Below are 26,622 nucleotides of genomic sequence, written 5' to 3'. Positions count from 1 at the left end.
CCCCTTTCATATACGGAGTAATTTCTGTTCGTTTTAAGTTTTAATGTCGCTCCTTACTTTCATTTAAAAAAACTTGTTTTTTTTATTTAATTTCTGAAAGTTTTTTAATTAATGCATGTCTGATTTTGGCTCTCCGTACATAAATTATTAAAATGAAATTTGCATATTAATTCTTTTTTTGGCTAAATGGCTTTCTCTTAGTTTTGATCAGACGATTTTGAGAAATAAGGGGTGGGGAAGGAGGTCTTGTTGCCCTCCAATTTTTCGGTTACTTAAAAAGGCACCTAGATCTTTTATTCTTAACGAAGGTTTTTATTAGTAAAAAAAAATACGTAACTTAAGAATTAACTTACGTAACAAACTTTTATATTCTTATATTTTTGATTATATATATATGAGGGGGCTGGTCCCCTCGTTAATACCTCGCTCTTCACACTAAATCTTGTTTTATCCCAATTCTTTAAGAATGACCCCTGAATCAGAAAGGCCGTAGAATAAATAGTTGAAATTATCTAAAAAAATTTTAGCATAAAGAGTGAAGTGTTTATCTCCTCCTAAACACCTCGCTCTTTATGCTAAAGTATTTTTAGAACCCCTCATATGCGTAATAATCTCTGTTCCTTTTTAAGTTTTAATGCTTCTCCTTACTTTCGAGTGAAAAAACTTTTTCATGTTTATATTTTCATTTTTTTTTTTTTTTATAGTAATGCTAGAAAGTCCTGCGCCCTTTTCATTGAATTTCTCTTCCCCCATGAAATATTCCTCCAAGGAAAGATCCTCCCATATAGTCCCCTCCCCTGAACCCCACACCCAAACCAAAAAAATACCCCTGATAACGTCGGTACACTTCCCAGTAACCATTACTGTATGTAAACATTGGTCAAAGTTTGTAACTTGCAGCCCCTCCCCCAGGGACTGTGGGGGGTAAGTCATCCCCAAAGACATAGTTATTATGGTTTTCGACTATGCGGAACAAAATGGCTATCTCAAAATTTTGATCCGTTGACTTTGGGAAAAAAATTAGCGTAGGAGGGGGCCTAGGTGCCCTCCAATTTTTTTGGTCACTTAAAAAGGGCACTAGAACTTTTCATTTCCGTTAGAATGAGCCCTCTTGCAACACTCTAGGACCACTTGGTCGATACGATGACCCCTGGGGGGAAAAAAAAAAAAAAAAACAAAAAAACAAATAAACACGCACCCGTGATTTGTCTTCTGGCAAAAAATACGAAATTCCACATTTTTGTAGATTGGACCTTGAAATTTTTTCTATAGGGTTCTCTGATACGCTGAATGCGATGGTGTAATTTTCGTTAAGATCCTATGACTTTTAGGGGGTGTTACCCCCTATTTTCCAAAATAAGGCAAATTTTCTCAGGCTCGTAACTTTTGATGACAAAGACTAAATTTGATGAAACTTATATATTTGAAATCAGCATAAAAATTCGATTCTTTTGATATATCTTTTAGCATCGAAATTCCGTTTTTTAGAGTTTCGTTTACTATTGAGCCGGGTCGCTCCTTACTACAGTTCGTTACCACGAACTGTTTGATATCGAAGAGTGAGGATAGTTCTTTTAACTGTCCTATCTTAATTGCAGACGCAAAACCTTTGAAAGTCTATACTAGCTACAGAATTCTTAATTGTTTAAATTGGTTACTTTTACTGTCTAATTTACAGTTTAAATATTTCAATAGTCTACAAGTTGTACTTTTGATAACAGGCTTAGGCTTCGAAATGAGTGTCACTAAAATCCTGTTTAATCCACAAGCATAATGCATAGGAAATCACTTTAGAAAACTAGAGCATTTTCCAAATAATTCTAATCAGGTTTGATTGTTTTCTATCTTATTCTCTTAGTGGTTCAAGTATGTATATTTTAGCTTACTCGCCACTGCTTTTTGCATTCTAGTAAAGCCACTCATCTTTAAATCGGATTAAATACAACAGACTTCGGATTCAGAGCAAAAAGTGTAATCATGTGGTATATGGGGGTTTTCCTTCAACTGTGTTAAAATGCATGCTTTGCAGTATAGTCATGTGTCTTTTATGTTCAGTAGAAATGCATTTGCAAGTCAATTTGACTTTGAACGTGTAAAAAAATATTATTTCATGATAAATCACCGAGACGTATCCTAAAATTAATCAATGCTCTCCTTTTAAAGCTATTGGACGCCAGTCTTTGACTGAGACTTTGACAAAAATAAATATCAATTTTAGATTTTTATCAGTAGGTGGAGTGGCCAATATTTATTGCTGTTTGCTTGGGTGGTTACCATCAAGCCTTTACATTTCGTAAAATTTATGTACTAGCACGCACTTCTCTACTTGAAGAAAAATACCGCGAGTACTATTCAACTACTAATGTAATAAGAAAATGGATGTTAATTCAGCCTTTGTTATTCGAGGTTTGACTGGTATAATATATTCCTTCCGGTTCAACCACACTGAAATCTTGAATTAAAAAACATTTTAAATATTTTCCTGGCCAGGGATATAAGTTGTCTTAACGGATTCTTACTCGCGTAATTCTGAAGGAGAATGGGAGGAATAGGTTAAATCTTGCTTCATTTACGTAGCCTTGTTACTAGGTATTCTCAAAGATTGGGTAAATTATAAGATAGTCCCTCCTCTCAATGAAAAGATACTTCACACGATTGCATTGAGATGGCTATTGGGATCATTCACATTTTTTTTTTTAATTTATAGACGCTACATAGCATTTTTTTTAAATTTGTTTGATTGCTAGTCAATAGTTGATTTTCTTTCATTTTATGGCTTCTAATTGCTAAAAGTATGCATTTAGTTTTTCCAATAGTCAATTTGTGACGGTAGTTATCTCATAGCATGACGTTTTTTATTTACTGTGCATTCAGCTTCTAAATACATTAAAAATGTGGAAATACAAAATTAAAATGAAACAGCAAATTTTAAGATGAATGACTCATGACTCTTAAATTTTTATTGGCGTGGCACTCGTATAAATTTTATTGACAAACTCTATTCAAAATCAAATTGAAAATTCAGTGAAATGTAAAGGATAATACTTTAAACCTTCTGATATTGGCCAATAGAAGGTCTCAACTTTAAATGAACAGATATTATTAGAGATGAACAAACAAAAACAAAATGAACAGTAGTTATTATAAACAAAATTAGAGTCAGAATAAAAACGAACAGATATTACCCAAGGCAAGACCAGGGCTACACTCTCCTTCATAATCCCACTCATACTTCCACTCCAGTGTCATTTCTACTTTCCTGGAAATAAGTACATTCAAACAGTTCTCTTTTTTTAACCAAGCAGTTGAAAAAAAATAGCCATGATTTTTTAAAATGCAGCACACATAATATTACCTTAACAGCACGCACACCCACGTCAAATTGTGCGTCCATTTGATGAGTTTTTGAGTTTTCCGGAAAATGCCAAATATAGACGCACTGCAATCGTCACTTTTTTCACTTTTTTTGTCCCTTTCTTCATTTGTCATTTTTTTTCATTTCTTTCAAGGAAAATGCAAAAAAATTATTTTTCAGTGGAAATGTACCAGAAAAAGGTTTTTTTTTTTTTATATCCAAGGTGAGTATAGATCACCTCTTCTGCCCCCATCAATAGACGCAGCTGCAATCACTATGCATTAATTAAAATCAAGCGTCACTTGTATTGATTAATATCTTCTCGCACCTATGTTAATAATAATATAGCTAAGGCCAATATTATTTATTTGAGCTTGAGTTCACCGATTCTATATTTTCTATGCATTTATTTTTACCAAAATTACACAAAAGGGCATAACCTTGGGTGTTTTTTTTTTTTCATTTCTGCAGAAAGTTAATTAATTTTATAGTACCACTTTTGAGCACAATTGAAATGGACAAAAAAAGCAACATTTTACGATGTCATAGATATCTCATAGATGTATGGCACACCTTAATGTGAAATATATCACGGTAGGAGGCGGAAGGGCTTTAATTCTTAATTGACAGGTGAAAGCATTATAGTCTGTAAGTTGAATATTCACTTCTTCAGCAAGCACTTAATGTCAAATTCATTACAATTGTAGCTACAAGGAACCTTTGATGAGAATACGAATGTCAATGATTTTTCTTTTTTGCTATTTTAGAGGCTTGTATTGATATGACTGTACAGAATTTTACATGATTCATACTTTTGATTAAATAAAAAAAAAACGATTTTCTCAACTGAAAGTGAGGAGCAACATCAAAACTCAAAATGGACAGAAATTATTTCTTTTGTTAAGGGTTTGCCCCCTCCCCCCTCGTCAACACCTTATTCTTCACGCTAAAGTTTCTTCAGCACTTTTATAAAAGCGTCTTGTTATAATTAAATGGCCCTTACGTTTCAGGAGTTGTCAAACAGTTCGTGGTAACGAACTGTAGTAAGGAGTGACCTGGCTCACTAGTAACCAACACTCTAAAAAATGGAATTTTTATAACAACTGTTACATCAAAAGAATCGCATTTTAATGCTGATTTTAAATACATATGTTTCATTAATTTTAGGCTTACCAGTAAAAAGTTACGAGCCTGCGAAAATTTGCCCTATTTTAGAAAATAGGGGGAAACGCCCCCTAAAAGTCATAGAATCTTAACGAAAATCACACCATCAGATTCAGCGTATCAGAGAACGCTACTGTAAAAGTTTTAAGCTCCTTTCTACAAAATGTGGAATTTTGTATTTTTTGCCAGAAGGCAGATCATGGATGCGTGTTTATTTGTGTTTTTGTGTTTTTTTTCTCCCCGGGGGTGATCTTGTCGACCCAGTGGTCCTAAAATCTTGCAAGAGGGCTCATTCTAACGAAAATGAAAAGTTCTAGTGCCCTTTTACAGTGACTAAAAAATTGCAGGGCACCTACGCCCCCTCCCACGCTAATTATTTTCCCAAATTCACCAGATCAAAATTCTGAGATAGCCATTTTATTCAGTTTAGTCGAAAAACCTTATAACTATGTCTTTAGGACGACTCAATCCCCCACAGTCCCCGTGGGAGGGGCTGCAAGTTACAAACTTTGACCAGTGGTTACATATAGTAATGGTTATTTGGAAGTGTACAGACATTTTCAGGGGGATTTTTGGTTTGGGGGGGGGGTTGAGAAGAGGGGGATATGTCAGGGGAACTTTCCTTGGAGGAATTTGTCATGGGGGAAGAAAATTTCCTTGAAGGGAGCGCAGGATTTTCTAGCATTATTTAAAACAAAAACAATGAAAAAAAGAATATGAAAAGGTTTTTTCAACTGAAAGTAAGAAGCAGAATTAAAACCACTTAAAACGAACAGAAATTATTACACATATGATGAGTTCACCTCCTCCTAATACCTCGCTCTTTACGCTAAAGTAATTTTTAATAATTTCAACTATTTATTCTACGGCTTTTGTGATTCAGGGGTCATTCTTAAAAAAATTGGGACAAAATTTAAGCTTTAGTGTAAAGAGCGAGGTACTGAAGAAGGGGTGAATCCCCTCATATACGTAATAAAATATGAGAATACAGAAGTTTGTTACATAAGCCAATTTATAAGTTACGTATATCCTTTACTAATAAAAACATTCGTAAAAAATCAAAAGTTCTAGTTGTCTTTCTAAGTAACCAAAAAATCGGAAGGCAACTAGGCCTCCTCACCCGCTCCTTTTTTTCTCAAAATCGTTCGATCAAAACTATGAGAAACCCATTTAGCTAAAAAAATTAATAGGCAAATTCCGTTTTAATTATTCGTCTGTGGAGAGCCAAAATCAAAATATGCGTTGTCAAAAACGTTCAGAAATTAAAAAAAACAAGTTTTTTTAACGGAAATTAAGGAGCGACATTAAAACTTAAAACGAACAGAAATTACTTCGTATCTGAAAGGGGCTGCTTCCTCATCAACGCCCCGCTCTTTACGCTAAAGTTTTTTTTACTGTTTTGAAAAGCAGAGCTAAGAGAAAGAGTCAAGCTTTAACGTAAAGAGTGGGGCGTTGATGAGGAAGCAGCCCCTTTCACATACGAAGTAATATCTGTTCGTTTTAAGTTTTAATGTCGCTCCTTACTTTCCGTTAAAAAAACTTGTTTTTTTATTTAATTCTCAATAGATTGGGACAAATCGTCAAACTTTAGTGTAGAGAGCAAGGTATTGAGAAGGGGTAAGCCCTTCATAAATGGAATAATTTCTGTTCCTTTTGAGTTTTAATGTTGCTCCTTACTTTCATTTGCAAAATGTTTTTTTCTTAATTTAATTTCAAATAATGCTAGTAAATCAGGCCCCTCTCTATGAAAAATCCCTCCCAAGAACAAAAGCTACCCTCTCCCCCCGTAACATTCCCTCCAGACAATTCCATCATATCTCATCCTTTCAATCCCATTTGAAAATTGTGGTTCAATTCCGCTTTTTAGAGCTAAAAGTTGAGAAAAGATGAGATGGCTAAGACACTTTCTGTGGATGAGAGATTATAGATTGCCCAAGATTGTCCTTGTCGGTCAACCGTCTAGGGCTAAACGAAAAGCAGATCGTCCCCAATCGGGAAGGGGGTGCATAAAGGAAAAATTACAGGGAAATGGAAACTTCTTGGGAGGATGTAAAGAGAGATACTTTAAATAGATTTCGATGGAGGCGGAGCGTGCATAGCTGTGTTCACTTCAAGTAGCTTGGTGCTGTAGGAAGTCAGTAGTAGTAGTAGTAGCAGAAGTAGTAGTAGTTTTTGCTGCATTTCATAATGATTAAGGACAAGCCGATACAAAAGTTGATGGCCCAAACGAAAAAAAAAACGGTAAATATAAACACTCAACATTTTACAATAAGCTTCTAGCGATGAAATTGGTACTAATATACACATTTGAGCATGAAGACGTTAATGAAGAACCCCATACTGCACCAAACGCTGTTGAACTTCATATCAAAACTTTTAGTGAAAAAATAGCTATAGCAAAGGACGTTGACAAACAATGTTATATATAGGCAAGTCTCAAGCAGGACCTTTCAAGACAACACCCGGCACCGAAAGATTTAGAGATTGAGTCAAAAGTAAACGAAACACAACATAGGCGCTACTTCTAATTTAAGGCATAATTCCTTAAATAAAGTACAAACAACATGCCAGGATTGAACTACAATAATTTGGATTTAATTAGCTAAAAAAAGATATACATAAAGTTGATTAAAAAAAAGTGGTATGAGAAATTTCTTTCATAGGGGTTGGTAGTTTGCCAGTTATTTTCATAGTTTTAGATAAAAGATTTTTGGCCAAGACTAATACAACAGTTTACCTTTTGTTTCGATCCGACATCCTTTTTAGGGATTTCAGGTTATTTTGGTTACAATGGGCCTTTCTCGTCTTTTACTCGGTTGCAGCTACTGCCGCAACCATTAAATTAGTATTGACGGCCTTCTGCTTCCGAAAAACCCCACAGAAGGTGAACTATATGACCTACTAGTACCTCAAGACATCACTACGCACACCTGGGGCTGACGCAATACTATAGCGCGCGTGTTTACTACACCTACATAATAGGGCTTGCCTGTTACATCATAGGGAATGTTTTCTATGACACGTGGATGTCTCTTATTTAATTGGAGTTGAGGGTGACGCAAGCTTGCATGACTTTGCTTCAGTACTGAAAAAGATTTCAGTGGGTCAATATAAAGGAAATTATTCTATAGTAATGGATGCTTTAACTCTATTGGATATTCAAGGCTCTAACAATGATGAAAAGAAACCTAGAGTGCCTAATGATGCAGTAAAAATTACAAGGGGTTGCCGAATAACCCTAGAATGGGACGAGATTTTTGCGCGATATGTTATGTCATTAAGAAAATTCGAGTCGGAAGAACAGTCATGCTTTGCAGCAAAAGTAAAAATAATGCATAGACAACGATTACAAGACGGATTAAATGCATTACAACGATCTGAATCAGCTTACGAAAAAGAGGTAATTTTGTTATTAGCAAGATCTATTGTTAGTCTATAATCGATAGTGAGAGTGTCAGGATTAAAAATGAGTGGATTTGAGAAAAAAATCATACGGAATCTAATGACATTGGAAAAATATTTGATTCTAGATGAAGACTTTCTAGAGTTATCTCTTCAAAGGAAAATATTTTCTCAAAGAATGCTTAACGATGTAATGGGAAATGAGTCTCCATCATTGGACTATTGCATGACATTTTTACGTCGTGGCCCAGATGCATTTACTCAATTTATTGATACATTAATTGAAACAAAACAATACGATTTTTGTGCGTGACTTTGCTTCAAATTAGCAGTTGAAAAAATTGAATTTTATACTATGCATCAAAAGAGTAATATTGACTTTACGAAGAGATACAATAAAAATGAAGTTACATTATATTGTAGAAAATGTGACCCTGACTTTGCAATACAAGATGATACCCGTTGAATCCTGACGAGCTGTCGCCCCTTATCGTTTACGATTGTTACCTATGCGTGAAAGAAGAAGTTTAAAGAACAAAGAGTTTTTGTATAATTTTATTAAGAAACAAATTTACAAACATTTTTAAAGCACTTTACTTTTAGGGCACTGGGATTTGTATTTTACAGGTAGGAAAGAATATTTTCAAATAGAAAGTCATTCAATCGACGATTTTCACCTTAGATACTAAGAAATTTAACGTAAGTATAGCCAAGAAACCGATAAACTAAATACAATAGTGCAAGAAAACCACAACTTTTCTTTGATAGATCTTGTAGTTTCTTCCGAATTTCAATAATAAATTTTCTACTTTGCTCTAGTAAGTTTTTAATGCGCGGTGTGTACAACGTATACGGTAGACCAAGAGGTTCAAAAATTCAATATTCTTCGCTGTTTGAAAGATGCATAGCCAATGCCTCGTCTTTCCAGCTGATGGGTTACTATTAAATAGGATAAGGGTATTGTTAACACTTTTTATATGCTCGAGGAAATCTGAGGGTAGGCAATATGATTTGTATTTACACAAGTTATGATCCAAATCGAATACATTGATTATTTAATTTGTGTTCATGGTGCCAAGTCTAAATCAATTTGAAACCTATTTCCCAATAGGTTTCGAAATAATTTAGCGAGAATAATGCAATATTCTCCTCCAATTTTTTGGTAAAGGTACACTCTAAGCGTTCTGTATTCATTCAGAAAATAGTCTTATCTTGAGTACGGGACAAATCCAATGCAATAATACCATGATTTTTTGCAAACCTTTATTCGGTGGTACCATTTTCAAATAATTGTGAATCTCGATCTAGGGATTGAATTTTCAATTCATATAAGGTCCTGTAACATTTACCAAATAATAAATTTTAGAGCGGAATTCCATTTACTTTACCTACAAAAGATGAAAATCAAAACATTTCAAATTTACGTGTAGGATTTTTCCATGATCCAACGGCACTAGCACTTTTTACAAAATCAGAAACATGTTTTGAAGGAATTTCACCATTAATAATTAAAGAATCAGTGTAGGTACGATTAACCTTAGAAATATTTAGTTGATTCGTGATTGTATGAGGAGCGACCAATTTGATATTATTTCCAAAATATCTTTATTTTCCAATTGCTCAAGCAACATAGCTCACAATTTGTTTTTTTATACACGAAGTATTGCCGAGATGAGAGAGACTGTTACAGCAGGTGCAGTGCGAACTACTTTTTGCAAAATAAAATTTGACGTATCAAGTTTTAGCTTTATATCACTGTTAACGTTGGGAGGCAACTATTGAAGCTTATCAAATATCTCGTGATTTATTTTCCCAACCAACTGTAAATCATTAGTCGTCACATCTTTTAATATCTTGCTAGTGTCAGTGTCCATTTTATATTCATATCCAATAGCTATACTTCTCAATAGCTTGGAGGGCATTGGAACCATCAACATGAACTGTATATAACTTGCATAATTGGAAAGATTGTTGCTTGTACTCGCCCAGGTTCCATTTCTGTAGACACTGATTTGTCTAAAAAAAAAACTGTGTAGTAGGCTACACAATTTTCATATTATATCTCCTCAGCTTTACTAGAATTTTCTTTGCTAGATTTTTTGAAAATTACTTCTAAATCTTTAAATGTGGAACTCAAATCTATAAAATAATTTTCACTGGAATAAATTTGAAAATATAAGGTTTCAGAGAGAGGTTGTTGTGGATAAAATAATTCATATTAACTATGTTTTAAATTCAAATCAGTATTTTTTGCATTGAAAAGACTTAGAAATGAGTAGACTGAGGGATGAGATTCTTTACGCAGTAGATCTGCCATTTCTAGAAAATGAAATCCTTTTTCGATCTAACAATTTTTACTTTCTTTTATTCTCCGACAAGAGCGATTTTTTCCGCTTCTGGCCTGAGTTGAGACTTATAAAGTGTTTCTTAACCTTTTTAAACCTTTTCCGCTTTGGCGCGATTTCTACCGCTCAACGAGAGATCGCGCGCACAACCGTTTTGTGAAACTGTTTCTTTAAAGTCCTTCCCAGAGCCCCAACCTTGTTGTGCAGGGGACGCAAAATCAATGGCAACCAGTGCAATATATTTTTTAACTAAGAGTACTGCACAGTGAAACGACTTAGCAAACCAATTGCGAGACTGTAACTGAACATTGAGGAAAAACCCCTATAATAGTCAACTCCATGGTCCAATTGTCGTGGTCAATTGTTGGTAGCAACAAAGTAATCAATATCAGGACAAACAAACAAAAAATTTATTAGCCATCCCACTGAATAGGTTGAAAATGACCTGTAAAGACAGCCAAATATTTTGTTGTTGCTAGAGGATCGCCCAATTCACTTCTTAATTCTAACTGACAGAGCTTGAAATACGAAGTATTGTCTGGAATATATTGAAGGTGCTTTATATTGTAGTGGTGAATGTGTTCATCAGGGGTCTTTCGTTCAAGAATACGGAGAAGGGGAACATTTGTATTACAAACTCTCGATGTCTCGACAAAGGATGCGTAAAGAAATATACAACTGTCTGACGAAAAGCAGGGTGAATAAACGGCATAGATAATATGACACTTGACATTGACATTTTTACCATAGTAATACGATCTTTAAAACCAAGAACCTCGCGTAAATCCTTATTGGGGAAAATTCTTTCATTATAAAATGGATTGGTAATGTAAAATTCTATTTTGTTCTGTTGAATAGTTTAATTCGAAACAACAATTTTTTGAGCAGATATTTTTCTGTTGATAACTTGACACATCTCATGCATATTTTCGTATTCCTCGTAGGGTATAGTAGCAAAGGCGTAATAATCAGAATCAAAATTCGCCACCGAATTTCATCATATATTTCTCAGGATATCATATTGATTTTTGAGAGTGCAATCAACAGGAGCAGTTTCATACTTTCCCTCAATTTTGATGGCTGGGGAGAGCTTTGTCTTAAAATCGATTGTTTTATTCAAATGGTCATAGTGTGGGTTAGAGACACTGGACGTGGATGTCACATAAAAATCATTAGACATTCTTCAATTCAGCAATCTAAGAACCAAAATCAGAGTTGTATCCTAGCCAATGAAAAAGCAACTGTCTCTTGCCCATGCATATATGACTCTTTAATATCTTTTCAATTTTATACATTCCATTATTTTTAACTTTTGCAATTCATAATAATAAAAACCGCCAATAATCTCGTATCCTTCATAAGACGTAGGCAACATATACAGGATTATTGTCTCAGACTTTTGAAATTTTGAAAAGCTCAGTGGACCACAAGTAATTCCCCTTTTCAAAAATATTACTCTTTCAATTTATTCAAACTGTTTAGCCAACATTGAATTTTTCTTCACAACCTTGTCATTGGAATATTGTTTAAGAAAAAACTTCAGGTGTGTTGTTACTGTGATGAACTTCAAGAGGCCTAACATTAGACAGGGATTTATGAGAACATTGATTATAAGTTAATATGACTATATCTAAATCCTGAATAAAAGCCCTAGCATTGTTCAATGCAAAGTATTTCGAAATTAAAAGTCGAGTGGATCTAATCAATCTTTCAGCTAATGCCACCTTTATAGTACTATGACTATGATAGAGTATTGCATTATATTTCAAGCAAACCTTTTTTACATGTGAATGAACAAATTTACTATCTCGATCCGTATGAATTTCTTGTAAAAAATCTTGTTGAAAGATAGATTCAAGAGCCTTAGCAACTTCATCACCTCTCTTTGAACGCAATGGAACAGCAAATGCATAGCGACTACAAACACTGATTGCAAGTAAAATATACTTGTATGGTTTCTTACGGTTACTTTGAGTCTCTTCTAGAGTCAAAAGATCTACTTTTATTATATGCAAGGGAAAAGGCTTTAGTTTCTCGATAACAATTGCCGTGAACTCTATGATTTCGATGAAGAGTAAAACTAGGTTTATTCTGTAGATACTCTGTCGCCACCTTCTTTTCAACTCTGATGACCTTAGAAAGTGTTGTGGAGGAGCTTAAAGTTTCCGCTTGGCCAATATTCTCATAAACTCATTTCAAAACTTGAGCCACTTTGAACGTATATGTGGTGTGACGCTTCCGCTCCCCTTTAGCATGCTAAATGTAGTTAAAAGACGCTTTCGTTTAATACCTTTTAAATCATCACGCCCACTTGGTTTGCTATCCGAAAGAGATATATCTTTGATATTCCAATTCACTCAATCATTTTAAAACATGTTTATTCACAATAAGATTTTCGGAAAAATTTGATGACTTTTAACATTTATACCAATGGCTGTCAAATAATTCAAGTCTTGTGCAATCAAATCTGATACCAAATCAATTAAATTTTAACTGTTATCCTGTATAATAAATTAATTCTCTTTGTCGTCAATTTTCATATGTTCATTTTCGGCAAGATAAGTCAAGAGTATTTTACTTTACTTACGATACGAATGTCGCATTAAGTCTACAACACTTGATGTAACTTTAGATAATTCTTTGTCTTATTTTGGTGTTTTCAAATTTTGGAAACTTTCAGAAGTTGAAGCTTGATTAATGGCACTTACTTTGAGGGGTTTTTTATGGTAGGGTTAAGGTCTGTCGACTCGTCAAAGGGAATTTTGAAACATAATTAATTTTTCATCATCGGCAATTGTTTTATTATTAATAAATTTATCAAGATTGTCTTAAAACTTATTTTTTTGGTGAAAGAGCGAGTTCAATTGCCGTCAACTGTAAGGCTTAGCCATTTCCAGAGAGGAGTGTTTACAAGTCCTGCAAATATCGCCAGTAACATGAAATGAAACTACCGCCCACTTGAACAAGCCGTTTTCTTTTAAAATATTTTCCTTTTTTTGCTGGCTAGGGCAAGTACAAGGGAAGGGTGTTTCTTTGTCTGTTGCCTAACACCTTTTTACAGTTGAACATTGCCTTCTGTTAAGTTAAAAAAAAACTCAGATAGAGATTAATTAATTCATTGTCAATACTGTGTTTGAGTATAGTCTTCCCCAGCAGTGTTTTCGAATTACCTAGGATGAAAAATAAATGTATGTTTTCATGTAGCTTCTTCAGCACCATAATGGTGACTAATGATCTTTTTTACTATTCGCAGGTAATCTCATTGTCAAAAATATCTATGACTAAACGTAACTATTCGGGTGTGTTCTTATTAAGATTAAATAGTATGTATCCATAAGGTATATTAGTAGCCTGATCGTATGCCGAGAGTAAACATTTCGGTTCACCGGGGTATATTTTCGTGTTTATAGTTTTAAGAGAATTTGAATCGCGAACAACCCTATAGATGATATAGTAAGCACAATTTGATGCAAGTGTGCCTATACATTTACTCTGATGTAAGAGATTATAGAGGAAAACAGTTACGGAAATTAGTTCATGATGAAGCCGGACCATAAATAGTCGTAACATCTCCTGAGACCATTCTTCAATGGATTTAGCTATATCGTCAATAATCAACCGGGAGCTTGCTTTAATAATACTAAACACGCCAAGTCCCCGTATGAATTTTATGTCTTGTGCACTACTCTTTATTTTATCATTGGACTCTTGCCCCACACTATAGCAATAATAGGTATTTTTTGGATTTCCTAAGAACGTTTTATCTCGATTTTGTATTATTTCTCTTAAAAGTGTTGCTTTGCCAGATATTCTTTGCCCGCAAAGAAATGATCTGGATGACATTTTAAATTGATAAATATTATTCCTCTCGCTTTCAAAATACAAAGAACCCTCCTTAACCTCAATCGGTTGAAAAAATACTCAAAAAATAGAATACAAGGTCTCTATAATATATAAATAAATACGCTACATATTTTTAAAACACGTTTACAAAAATAATCATTTGGACATATTTACAAATGCAATGGAAAAACAACATACAGCAGACATCTGGACCTGGGACCACTGTAGCGACCGAAGGCCGAGCTGGAAGACACCACACCCGTTGCGGAGGGCGAAGGCCGTGTTCCCGGGTTGGGACTGGTCGGCACGAGGGTAAGATACAACAATAGTTCAATATAAATCACTTTTTTAGAATACACTGATTCCGCTTTGCGCAAAAAATAAAAATAAAAATGCAAAAAACACTAATAAACATATAAACTAAAAAATATATAAAAATACATATTGCTGAGCTTGAAACTGATTGTACCCCCATCCCATCAACTATTGAGCTTTCTCCAGACCGAGAAGCTGTCTGAAATCTACATATACGTCTCGATTGGAAGCAACAGAGTGACCGTGTGGCAGAACTTTCACACCGTCCACATATACATAAAATTTTCCGATATGGCTGACATGGCATATCCTCGACTCGAACTGTATAGTCTTTAAATTTTAAATTTTCCTTTAGATGATTTGGACATAATTTATTGATTCAAAACTAATGAACATCTATTTTTCAGCAAAAACTAACCAAAATTCTATCGATTTACACTGAGCTGAAAATCACCCAATAGCTCCATCAACATTTTTTAACTTCGAAATGAAAAACTAAATTCTTGCTCATCAATATGTCTATGAAGAAAATCTATATTCTAGGAGGGATATCATAGCTTTTCTTTACACTTGAGTTCGTTTCCAATATATCCGATACATGAACTTAGTCCAGCTGTTGTTCACTTAGCGGTACATTTAAAGAATGGTCAACGTGTTTATTTTTGGAATCCAACGTGCAACAAAGAGACCTGAATCCACCGCCTACAACGTTAATTCCTTTCTTCGCGTTATATCAAAATGATTCTTTTGCATAAGAACTATTGTATTCTGAAGTGCCTATTCTGGTGAGTCAGTCGACGGCCAAACTAGCATCTTCAAAGAAACCGCGAAAGGAAGACCCTACACAATTCCCCTCAATCAAGATAAATGCTTCTTTCTACGCCTGCTTTTGGTTAACGTACCTGGCCCGACGTTCTTTGAACATTTGAGAACTGTAAACGGATATATACATGACACTTACCGTAGTGTATACCAAGCTCTGAATTTATGGGAGAAAGACCAACATCGGGATAATGGCATCAATGACGCATGCGAAACGTCAACTCCGAGTCAAATTCCTGCATTGTTTGCTATTATATTGACAAATTGCTCTCCTTCATCTCCTACAGAGTTATGGGATAAATAAAAATCGCAAGTGGCCGAGGATATACTCCAGATACGGTTAGAGAGGTCAGATGTAACCTTGGATTTTACAACTGAAATTTATAACTTCACTTTAGTTATTATCGAAGCTTTGGGCTTATCTATCACAAACAAACTTCTCAAGCATTTGGGAATGCCATCACCTAATCGTGCTGCTGCTTTTTCTACATGTGTAGAATTGGATCTTGGACAAAGTTACAACACGATTCGTCTATTGACGTGTATACAAACAAATATTTCTAAGTTAACGTCTGAACAAAAAGGCATTTATGATCAGATAATGCATTATGTCGATAACCAAGTTGGAGAAATCTTCTTCTTGGATGCGCCAGGAGGTACTGGTAAAACGTTTCTAATAAAATTGCTTCTGGCATCAGTTCGATCCAAAAATGACATAGCATTGGCCCTTAGGTCGACCGGAATAGCCACAACGTTGCTCAATGGTGGGAGAACTGCTCATTCCGCTTTGAAATCGCCTCTGAATATGCAATCTACAGGAAACTCCCACGTGCAACATTTCCAAATCATCTTTGATTGGTAAAGCAATGCAGACTTATTGTTTGGGACGAGTGCAAAATGGCGCACACAAAATTGTTCGAGGCTCTTGACCGATCATTGCAAGATTTGCGAGGGAGTTCCAAACCCTTTGGCAGCACATAAATATTACTTGCGGGAGATATCAGCAAATATTACCTGTTATTCCTAGATCGACACCGGCGGACGAAATTAATGCTTGCCTGAAAAATTCTAATGTATGGGCAGACGTAAAGACAATAAAATTAACTACAGATATGCGAGTCCAACCTTCAAAACGATAACTCTGATGAAACATTTTCAGATCAGTTGCTGACAATTAGAAACGGAATGCTCCCAGTTGACTCAATTTCAGGATGTATAAAGCTGCCTCCTGAATTCTGTAATTTAGTGACGTCAAAAAATGATTTAGTTGAAAAAGTTTTTCCGAATATCCTAACCGATTGTAAAAATCATAAATGGCTAAGTGAAAGAGCGATTCTGGCAGCCGAGTACAAAGACGTCCACGGAAACAACAATATTATTCTGACCAAGATTCGAGACCAGGCAGTTATTTACAAGTCAGTCGACACAGTTCTGGAATCAAATGAAGTGGTTAACTATCCATCAGAATTTCTAAATTCCCTGGATCTCTCAGGGTTTCCACCACACGTGCTAAACCTAGAAAAAGGCGTACCAATAATACTTTTGCGAAATATTAACCCACCAAAGCTTTGCAATGGCACGCGATATTCCATGAAAAACAGTGGGAAACGTAATAGAGGCAACAATCTTGACAGGGCCTTTCGAGGGTGGGGCTGTTCTTATTCCTCGCATTCCCATGATTACAACGGATCTACCTTTTCAATTTAAAAAATGATTGCAATTCCCAATTCGATTAGCATTTGCAATCACCATCAACAAAGCTCAAGGGAAATCACCAGAAAAATGTGGTATAGATCTTAATACGGATTGTTTTTCCAATGGACAATTATATGTTTGCATGCTCAAGAGTCGGTAAACCGGAAAATCTATTTATATGCAAAGACAATGGGACTGCGAAGATTGTTATATCCACAAGTTTTACGCAGTTAAAAATTAGCATCTTGCATATATTTTGCTTTAGGGGGGGGGATTTAGGCTTGCGGCTCATAAGAAAATTACCAAAAGAATGCGTGTCGATGTTATACAAGAGAAACGCGAAACCGGGCTTGCGGCTGAAAGAGAAAGTAAAAAAAGAATGCGTGTCGAGGAATTACCAGAGCATATCAGAAGAATTACCAGTTGTATATCCGCAAGTTTTACGCAATTAAAAATTAGCACCTTGCATTGTGTCGCTGGGGCACGTTGCGCTACTGCAACGCGTGGCAAGGGTGTTACAATCTGTTGCTGGGGTGCAAAAGAAAAACCGACACCACACGTGTTGATGGCGGGCCACGCGTTCCTATGGCATGCATAAATTTAAATCTATATATATAAATAAAAATGTACTGTCTGTCTGTCCGTTACACTACTTACAATAAAAAAGGAAAAAAAATAAAAAATAAAGACAAAAAAGAAACTAAAAAAACTAAAAAGGGTAAACAACTAAAAAAGCTACAAAGAAAAAGCTAAAAAACTAAAAAAAAGATAAAAAAGAGAAAAAAAGAAAACGAAAAAACAAGGGATTACAAGAATTCAAAAACCTAAAAAAAAACTTTGTAGCTTAGTTGATATGACTGTTAGATATTGAGCTTTAATAATCAGATATCAAACAGTTCGTGGTAACGAACTGTAGTAAGGAGCGACCCGGCTCAATAGTAAACGAAACTCTAAAAAACGGAATTTCGATACTAAAAGATATATCAAAAGAATCGGATTTTTATGCTGATCTTAAATATATAAGTTTCATCAAATTTAGTCTTTGTCATCAAAAGTTACGAGCCTGAGAAAATTTGCCTTATTTTGGAAAATAGGGGGTAACACCCCCTAAAAGTCATAGGATCTTAACGAAAATTACACCATCGCATTCAGCGTATCAGAGAACCCCATAGAAAAAATTCCAAGGTCCAATCTACAAAAATGTGGAATTTCGTATTTTTTGCCAGAAGACAAATCACGGGTGCGTGTTTATTTGTTTTTTTGTTTTTGTTTTTTTTTTCCCAGGGGTCATCGTATCGACCAAGTGGTCCTAGAGTTTAGCAAGAGGGCTCATTCTAACGGAAATGAAAAGTTCTAGTGCCCTTTTTAAGTGACCAAAAAAATTGGAGGGCACCTAGGCCCCCTCCCACGCACATTTTTTTCCCAAAGTCAACGGATCAAAATTTTGAGATAGCCATTTTGTTCCGCATAGTCGAAAACCATAATAACTATGTCTTTGGGGATGACTTACCCCCCACAGTCCCTGGGGGAGGGGCTGCAAGTTACAAACTTTGACCAATGTTTACATACAGTAATGGTTACTGGGAAGTGTACTGATGTTATCAGGGGGATTTTTTTGGTTTTGTGTGTGGGGTTCAGGGGAGGGGGCTATATGGGAGGATCTTTCCTTGGAGGAGTATTTCATGGGGGAAGAGAAATTCAATGAAAAGGGCGCAGGACTTTCTAGCATTACTATAAAAAAAAAAAACAATGAAAATATAAACATGAAAAAGTTTTTTCAATTGAAAGTAAGGAGAAGCATTAAAACTTATAAAACGAACAGAGATTATTACACATATGAAGGGTTCTAAAAATGTTTTAGCATAAAGAGCGAGGTATTTAGGAGGAGATAAATACTTCGCTCTTTATGCTAAAAAATTTTTAAATAATTTCAACTATTTATTCTACGGCCTTTCTGATTCAGGGGTCATTCTTAAAGAATTGGGATAAAACGTAACGTAAGTTACGTAAGTTATGTAAGTTTGTTACGTAAGTTAATTCTTAAGTTACGTTTTTTTTTTACTAATAAAAACGTTTGTTAAAAATTAAAAGATCTAGTTGCCTTTTTGAGTAACCGAAAAATTGGAAGGCAACTAGACCTCCTTCCCCACCCCTTATTTCTCAAAATCGTCTGATCTAAACTAAGAGAAAGCCATTTAGCCAAAAAAAGAATTAATATGCAAATTTCATTTTAGTAATTTATGTACGGAGAGCCAAAATCAGACATGCATTAATTCAAAAACTTTCAGAAATTAAATAAAAAAAACAAGTTTTTTTAAATGAAAGTAAGGAGCGACATTAAAACTTAAAACGAACAGAAATTACTCCGTATATGAAAGGGGCTTTTCCTCCTCGTCACCCCGCTCCTTGCGCTAAAGTTTGATTCTTTCTCGCAACTCTACTTTTTAAAACAATAAAAAACTTTAGCGTAAGGAGCGGGGTGTCGAGGAGGAAAAGCCCCTTTCATATACGGAGTAATTTCTGTTCGTTTTAAGTTTTAATGTCGCTCCTTACTTTCATTTAAAAAAACTTGTTTTTTTTATTTAATCTTTGAAGAAACTGCAATATGAAAAGACAGCAAATTGTTTGCGGCTAGAACACAAGTGACAATATATATATATATATATATATATATATATATATATATATATATATATATATATATATATATATATATATATATATATATATATATATATATATATATATACATATCTATATATATAAAAATAAGTTGTCTGTGTGTGGATCTGTGGATCTGTGGATCAGGTGACGTCACCTGAAAAAACTGGATCAGGTGACGTCAAAACTGAAAAAACTAAAAAAAGGCAAAAACTACAAAAAAAAAAATAAAAACTAATAAAAAAAATAAAAAAGCTAAAAAACTAAAAAAACTAAAAAAAGGCAAAAACTACAAAAAAAACTAAAAACTAATATAAAAGCTAAAAAACTAAAAAAACTAAAAAAAGGCAAAAACTACAAAAAAAACTAAAAACTAATAAAAAAAATAAAAAAGCTAAAAAACTAAAAAAACTAAAAAAAAGGTAAAAAACTAAAAAAACTAAAAACTAAAAAAAACTAAAAAAAAGGAAAAAACTGAAAAATAAGCTAAAATAAAGGTAAAAACCAATAAAAAACTAAAAAAAAAAAACTAAAAAACTAAAAAAAGGCAAAAACTACAAAAAAACTAAAAACTAATAAAAAAAGTAAAAAAGCTAAAAAACTAAAAAAACTAAAAAAACTAAAAAAAGGTAAAAAACTAAAAAAATAAAAAATAAAAAAAAACTAAAAAAAGGAAAAAACTGAAAAATAAGCTAAAATAAAGGTAAAAACCAATAAAAACTAAAAAGAAAAAAAGGAAAAAACTAAAAAAAAATTTCATCTAAAAAACTAAAAAAAACTAAAAAAGGTAAAAACTAAAAGAACTAAAAAAGAAAAAAATAAATGACAACACTCAAAGAGAAAGCGACCAGGACAAAAGGAATGTTCGATTAGCAATCAACAAAGCACCGGGACACAGGGAGTATAAATGACGACCAGGACATAAGTAAAAAAAAAAACTAACAAAACTAAAAAGAAGGTAAAAACTACAAAAAAACTAAAAAGAAAAAAACTAAAAATTGGCAAAAACTACAAAAAAAACTAAAAACTAATAAAAAAGCTAAAAAACTAAAAAAACTAAAAAAAGGCAAAAACTACAAAAAAACTAAAAACTAATAAAAAATAAATTAAAAAAACTAAAAAAGGTAAAAAACTAAAAAAAATAAAAAATAAAAAAAAACTAAAAAAAAGGAAAAAACTGAAAAATAAGCTAAAATAAAGGTAAAAACCAATAAAAAACTAAAAAGAAAAAAAGGAAAAAACTAAAAAAAATTTTCATCTAAAAAACTAAAAAAAAAAAAGGTAAAAACTAAAAGAACTAAAAAAGAAAAAAATAAATGACGACACTCAAAGAGAAAGCGACCAGGACAAAAGGAATGTTCGATTAGCAATCAACAAAGCACCGGGACACAGGGAGTATAAATGACGACCAGGACATAAGTAAAAAAAAAAACTAACAAAACTAAAAAGAAGGTAAAAACTACAAAAAAACTAAAAAGAAAAAAAAAACTAAAAACTAATAAAAAAACTAAAAAATCTAAAAATCTAAATAAACTAAAAAAGAAAAAAAAGGAAAAATATAAAGGAGAAAAACAAAACTTAAAAACGAATGTATATACAGACCGGGACACCGGGATACAAATGACGACCGGGACACAGGGAATATAAATGACGACCGGGACACAGGGACACAACTACAACGGGGACACCGGCGGAAACAGGGGGATATAAATGACGACCGGGACACCGGGACAGGGAATGGTCGATTAGCAATCACCATCAACAAAGCTCAAGGGCAATCATTAGAATCATGAGGTATAGATCTGAATACAGATTGTTTTCCCATGGACCATTATATGTTGCATGTTCAAGAGTCGGTAAACCTGACAATCTATTTATATGCAAAGACAATGGGACAGCAAAGAATGTTGTATATTCGCAAGTTTTACGTAGTTAAAACCATATATATATATATATATATATATATATATATATATATATATATATATATATATATATATTATATATATATATATATATATATATATATATATATATATATCTATATATATAAAAATAAGTTGTCTGTCTGTCTGTGGATGGATGGATGGATGTGTCAGGTGACGTCACCTGAAAAAACTGGATTAGGTGACGTCAAAACTGAAAAAACTAAAAAAAGGCAAAAACTACAAAAAAAACTAAAAACTAATAAAAAAAATAAAAAAGCTAAAAAACTAAAAAAAACTATAAAGGTAAAAACCAATAAAAAACTAAAAAAAAAAACTGAAAAAACTAAAAAAAGGCAAAAACTACAAAAAAAAACTAAAAACTAATAAAAAAAGTAAAAAAGCTAAAAAACTAAAAAAACTAAAAAAACTAAAAAAAGGTAAAAAACTAAAAAAAATAAAAAATAAAAAAAAACTAAAAAAAAGGAAAAAACTGAAAAATAAGCTAAAATAAAGGTAAAAACCAATAAAAAACTAAAAAAAAAAGGAAAAAACTAATAAATGACGACACTCAAAGAGAAAGCGACCAGGACAAAAGGAATGTTCGATTAGCAATCAACAAAGCACCGGGACACAGGGAGTATAAATGACGACCAGGACATAAGTAAAAAAAAAAAAACTATCTATATATATAAAAATAAGTTGTCTGTGGATCTGTGGATCGTGGATCAGGTGACGTCACCTGAAAAAACTGGATCAGGTGACGTCAAAACTGAAAAAACTAAAAAAAGGCAAAAACTACAAAAAAAACTAAAAACTAATAAAAAAAATAAAAAAGCTAAAAAACTAAAAAAACTAAAAAAAGGCAAAAACTACAAAAAAAACTAAAAACTAATAAAAAAGCTAAAAAACTAAAAAAACTAAAAAAAAGGCAAAAACTACAAAAAAACTAAAAACTAATAAAAAAATAAAAAAGCTAAAAAACTAAAAAAACTAAAAAAACTAAAAAAAGGTAAAAAACTAAAAAAACTAAAAACTAAAAAAAAACTAAAAAAGGTAAAAACTAAAAGAACTAAAAAAGAAAAAAATAAATGACGACACTCAAAGAGAAAGCGACCAGGACAAAAGGAATGTTCGATTAGCAATCAACAAAGCACCGGGACACAGGGAGTATAAATGACGACCAGGACACAAGTAAAAAAAAAAATTAACAAAACTAAAAAGAAGGTAAAAACTACAAAAAAACTAAAAAGAAAAAAAAACTAAAAACTAATAAAAAAACTAAAAAATCTAAAAATCTAAATAAACTAAAAAAGAAAAAAAAAGGAAAAAAATAAAGGAGAAAAACAAAACTAAAAAACGAATGTATATACAGACCGGTACACCGGGATACAAATGACGACCGGGACACAGGGAATATAAATAACGACCGGGACACAGGGACACAACTACAACGGGGACACCGGGGGAAACAGGGGGATATAAATGACGACCGGGACAAAAAAACTAAAAAGAAATAAAAACTAAAAACTAATAAAAAAAACTAAAAAATCTAAAAATCTAAATAAGCTAAAAAAGAAAAAAAAAGGAAAAAAATAAAGGAGAAAAACAAAACTAAAAAACGAATGTATATACAGACCGGGACACCGGGATACAAATGATGACCGGGACCCGGGACACAGGGAATATAAATGACGACCGGGACACAGGGACACAACTACAACGGGGACCGGGGGAAACAGGGGGATGTAAATGACGACCGGGACACCGGGACAGGGAATGGTCGATTAGCAATCACCATCAACAAAGCTCAAGGGCAATCATTAGAATCATGAGGTATAGATCTGAATACAGATTGTTTTCCCATGGACCATTATATGTTGCATGTTCAAGAGTCGGTAAACCTGACAATCTATTTATATGCAAAGACAATGGGACAGCAAAGAATGTTGTATATTCGCAAGTTTTACGTAGTTAAAACCATATATATATATATATATCTATATTCACAGGTGGGACATAGGGACACAACTACAATGGCGCGTAACTATTATGGCGCGTAACGACTTACGCGCGCGGGGGGGCTTGGGGGGGGCGCGAAGCGCCCCCACCAACTAGGTGTTGGGGTGGCGCGAAGCGCCACCCCAACAGCTAGTATATATATATATATATATATATATATATATATATATATATATATATATATATATATATTAAGCTTTAAAAAAACAGAGGTCAGTAACGGTATGCTATATATACCAATAGACTTGGCTTTTTATACTTATCCAAAATATGTAAAATCCTTTAGCTTTATAACCATCTCTCTCCTTATAAAAAGTCTTTACCATAAGAAATAATGACGATTTTTAGAAAAAAGGAAAACACTCCAAAAACAAGTGTATCCTGTGGGAACTAACTCAAACAACTACTCTGAGAACTACAACGGGGAGATGTGAAAACATCCAACGGCTCGAAAAAATTAAAATCTTTTACCTCTCTTGAGAAGGCCTAAAATGTTGGAAAGCCCAACTGATGAATTTTTCATGGAAGGTTCCACAAATTAATATAAATCAACACTATAATTTTCGTTCATTTGCAAGAATAAAATTGGACAAAGCGATTGAATTTGAATACCAAAAGGTTGAAAAACCTAACTTAATATACAAATATTTTGAGTCTAAAATAAAAGATCACATTCGTATGTTTACTTTCACATAGGTAGAAGGGGGTATCATTTGAAAATAAGATTCCCCCCCTTAAAAATTGCAAATAGTAAAATAAAATCTATTTTTGGAATATCAGAGCTTCCCCCTCTTGAGTGTTTAGTGATTGAACTTTTCCAGTGTAGATTATCGCTCTTTAAATATTGTTACACAAAAGTCAGACTTCATCACAAGGATTAGGGGTTCGAGGTGGTTAACAAACCTCCAAATATTTAGAATAAATTTGAATATGGGATCAATCAAACAAAATTCAAAGTAATCGGTGACGTTGCCATTAAAAGTGAACTTAAACTATATATATAAGAGGGGGAGACCTACCGTTCAAATTTCGAAATATCACAAATACCAGCCATATTGCGATCGAAGCACAAGCTAAATTTTAGTGTTAAGGGAGGTCGGCATAGGAGACTGAAATAACCCTTATGTATGATTATTTCGGTTCCTTTTAAGTCGGCTTTGATCTGAAGTAACTTGTTTTTATTGTTATTTGATCTTGAAGCTATAAGTTTGACCTCATGTAGATCACCTTGTTGACAAGTTTCAAGATCCCAACGAGGAATACTTTAAGGTATTGTATATCAACTAAAACCAGAGTTGGGTTCCTTTCACGCGATTATTTGAAATCGGCGCCGACAGAACTCAACTTCAAATATTTCAGACTGATAAAAAGGTTATCACTTGATTCAATGTTGTGGAAACGTTTTTTGACTTTTAAATGTTCCAATGAGCCGACAAAGTGACCCTCGTCTATATGAAATAAATTAGAATTTGCTTTGCGAAAATAAGGAAGTGAAAACATTGCATTGCTTTTGCTAAATTCATTTTTAACGAAAAAAACGTATAAGCAAGAAGAACAACAACTAAGAAATGACATTCTTGAAGATTTAACAGGCTCTTTTTGTCCAAAAAAAAGAAAATTTTCCTTGAAACTTTCGTAAAAAACGGAAAAAAAACACTGCTTAGATTGAAATTATGCGATTACCGAAGACTCCAGCTGCTGACCAAAGCAAGCAAGGCGAGCAGGACAGGGAGACAGCCTAAGAGATGCAAAGTTGCTTTCTTCACGGTTGACCAGATTTCATCTTTTGAAATAAATTTTTGTTTGTGTTTCTGCTTTCAAACTTTGACAAGCTGGAGTATTTCAAAGAGTGTCTCCCTGATGTCTAATTCATAAAATTTCACTCGTGATTTTATTATTTTCCTTATTATTGCCGATAGTTTGCATCTCCCAGAAACAGACGAAATTTATCCAGAGCTATTTTGTATCTAGCTATCCAGAAACTACGTTTGCAGTTGCTATCTAAAGGTTTTATAGGAAAACTTTAGATTACTTTAGAAACTACTTATCGAACAATATGACTATATTAATAGTTGTACTAGGATTTAGATTTTCAGTTGTTTTCTTTTAGTTCATCAGCTTACTTTTTAGATTCCTGGGTCAAAATATGTATCAAATTTAACAAAGAAGAACAACATTTTAGAAGAGCTTGAAGCTGTTTGTCAAAGTGAGAAGGTTAGTAAATTCCACCAAATAAATTTTCTAGTTTCGTTCTACTGAAATTAGTTATTTTGAAATAAACAGGATTTGTACTGGATTTGTGAAAAAGCCACAAAAAAGCTAGTATACTCATAGCTTTGCTGTCGTAACTGCAAGTCAACTTACTAGGGGAAACTTAGACGGGTTCTTGACCATCTTTCCTTAGGACAATGAAGTCGAATGAATATGTAATGAAATATGCTATTATATGGATATGTATTTCAATTTTTAAAACGTTCCTATAAAACACTGAGTGATATTGTTACCGCTTTTTTAAAACATACTATTAATGCTATTCATATACCCCTGATATGTAATGATTTATCAGATCTGATGAAAGAGGTTATTATGAAAGAGGCTATTAAAGATGGACAACTTGTTAGTATTGATCCGAGCCAGAGAAAGAGGGTCTTTTTTCCTAAAAAAAAATCCTCTAAGGGATCCCTCGTGCCCCCCATCGAAATATACAAAAAATCAATCTAAAAGGAATATAAAAAAAGGAGATCTTTAGTTCTCAAAATGTGATTTACTTAAGGTCAAAACCCTTTGGTTAAGCTATGGTTTTGCAGTAGGAAAAGAAGTTCGAAACCAGAATTTGAAATTACCTGTTCCTTATTTTGGACGACATAAAGCCTTCTTTTTGGAAATTCTATCCTGTTAACAACAATCACAAGAAACCTAAAACGCATTCAGTTGTCCTTTCACCTTGCAAAAAATTATGGAATAGAGTTTACCAACTTTTGAATTACCGCCACAAAGATAATTTATGCCATTTATGGGGACCAACTCTTTAGTTTCACGTCAACTTGTAGGGATTTATCCAGGGAATCACAGG

The 26,622-nt window shown here is 33.5% G+C and overlaps 1 protein-coding gene and 1 long non-coding RNA gene across 3 annotated transcripts in view; both read left to right on the top strand.

The window, feature by feature from the left end:
• LOC136029281 (reversion-inducing cysteine-rich protein with Kazal motifs-like) overlaps nucleotides 1–26,622 on the top strand; it is a 118,993-nt gene that overhangs the window by 17,543 nt on the left and 74,828 nt on the right. For both annotated transcript variants that reach the window (XM_065707537.1, XM_065707546.1), the window contains one exon: nucleotides 25,680–25,763. In XM_065707537.1, coding sequence (XP_065563609.1) covers nucleotides 25,680–25,763 — 84 coding nt within the window. The remainder of the gene's footprint in view (nucleotides 1–25,679; nucleotides 25,764–26,622) is intronic.
• On the top strand, nucleotides 19,683–21,587 carry LOC136040018 (uncharacterized). The gene is made up of 2 exons (XR_010620610.1): nucleotides 19,683–20,231; nucleotides 20,727–21,587. It is a non-coding gene; the product is annotated as an uncharacterized LOC136040018 (long non-coding RNA).

The sequence above is a fragment of the Artemia franciscana genome, chromosome 1 (genome assembly GCF_032884065.1).
Source record: "Artemia franciscana chromosome 1, ASM3288406v1, whole genome shotgun sequence".
Lineage (NCBI taxonomy): Eukaryota > Metazoa > Arthropoda > Branchiopoda > Anostraca > Artemiidae > Artemia > Artemia franciscana.
The sequence above is the reverse complement of the archived record's forward strand: the minus strand, read 5'-3'. Positions and strand labels throughout refer to the sequence as shown.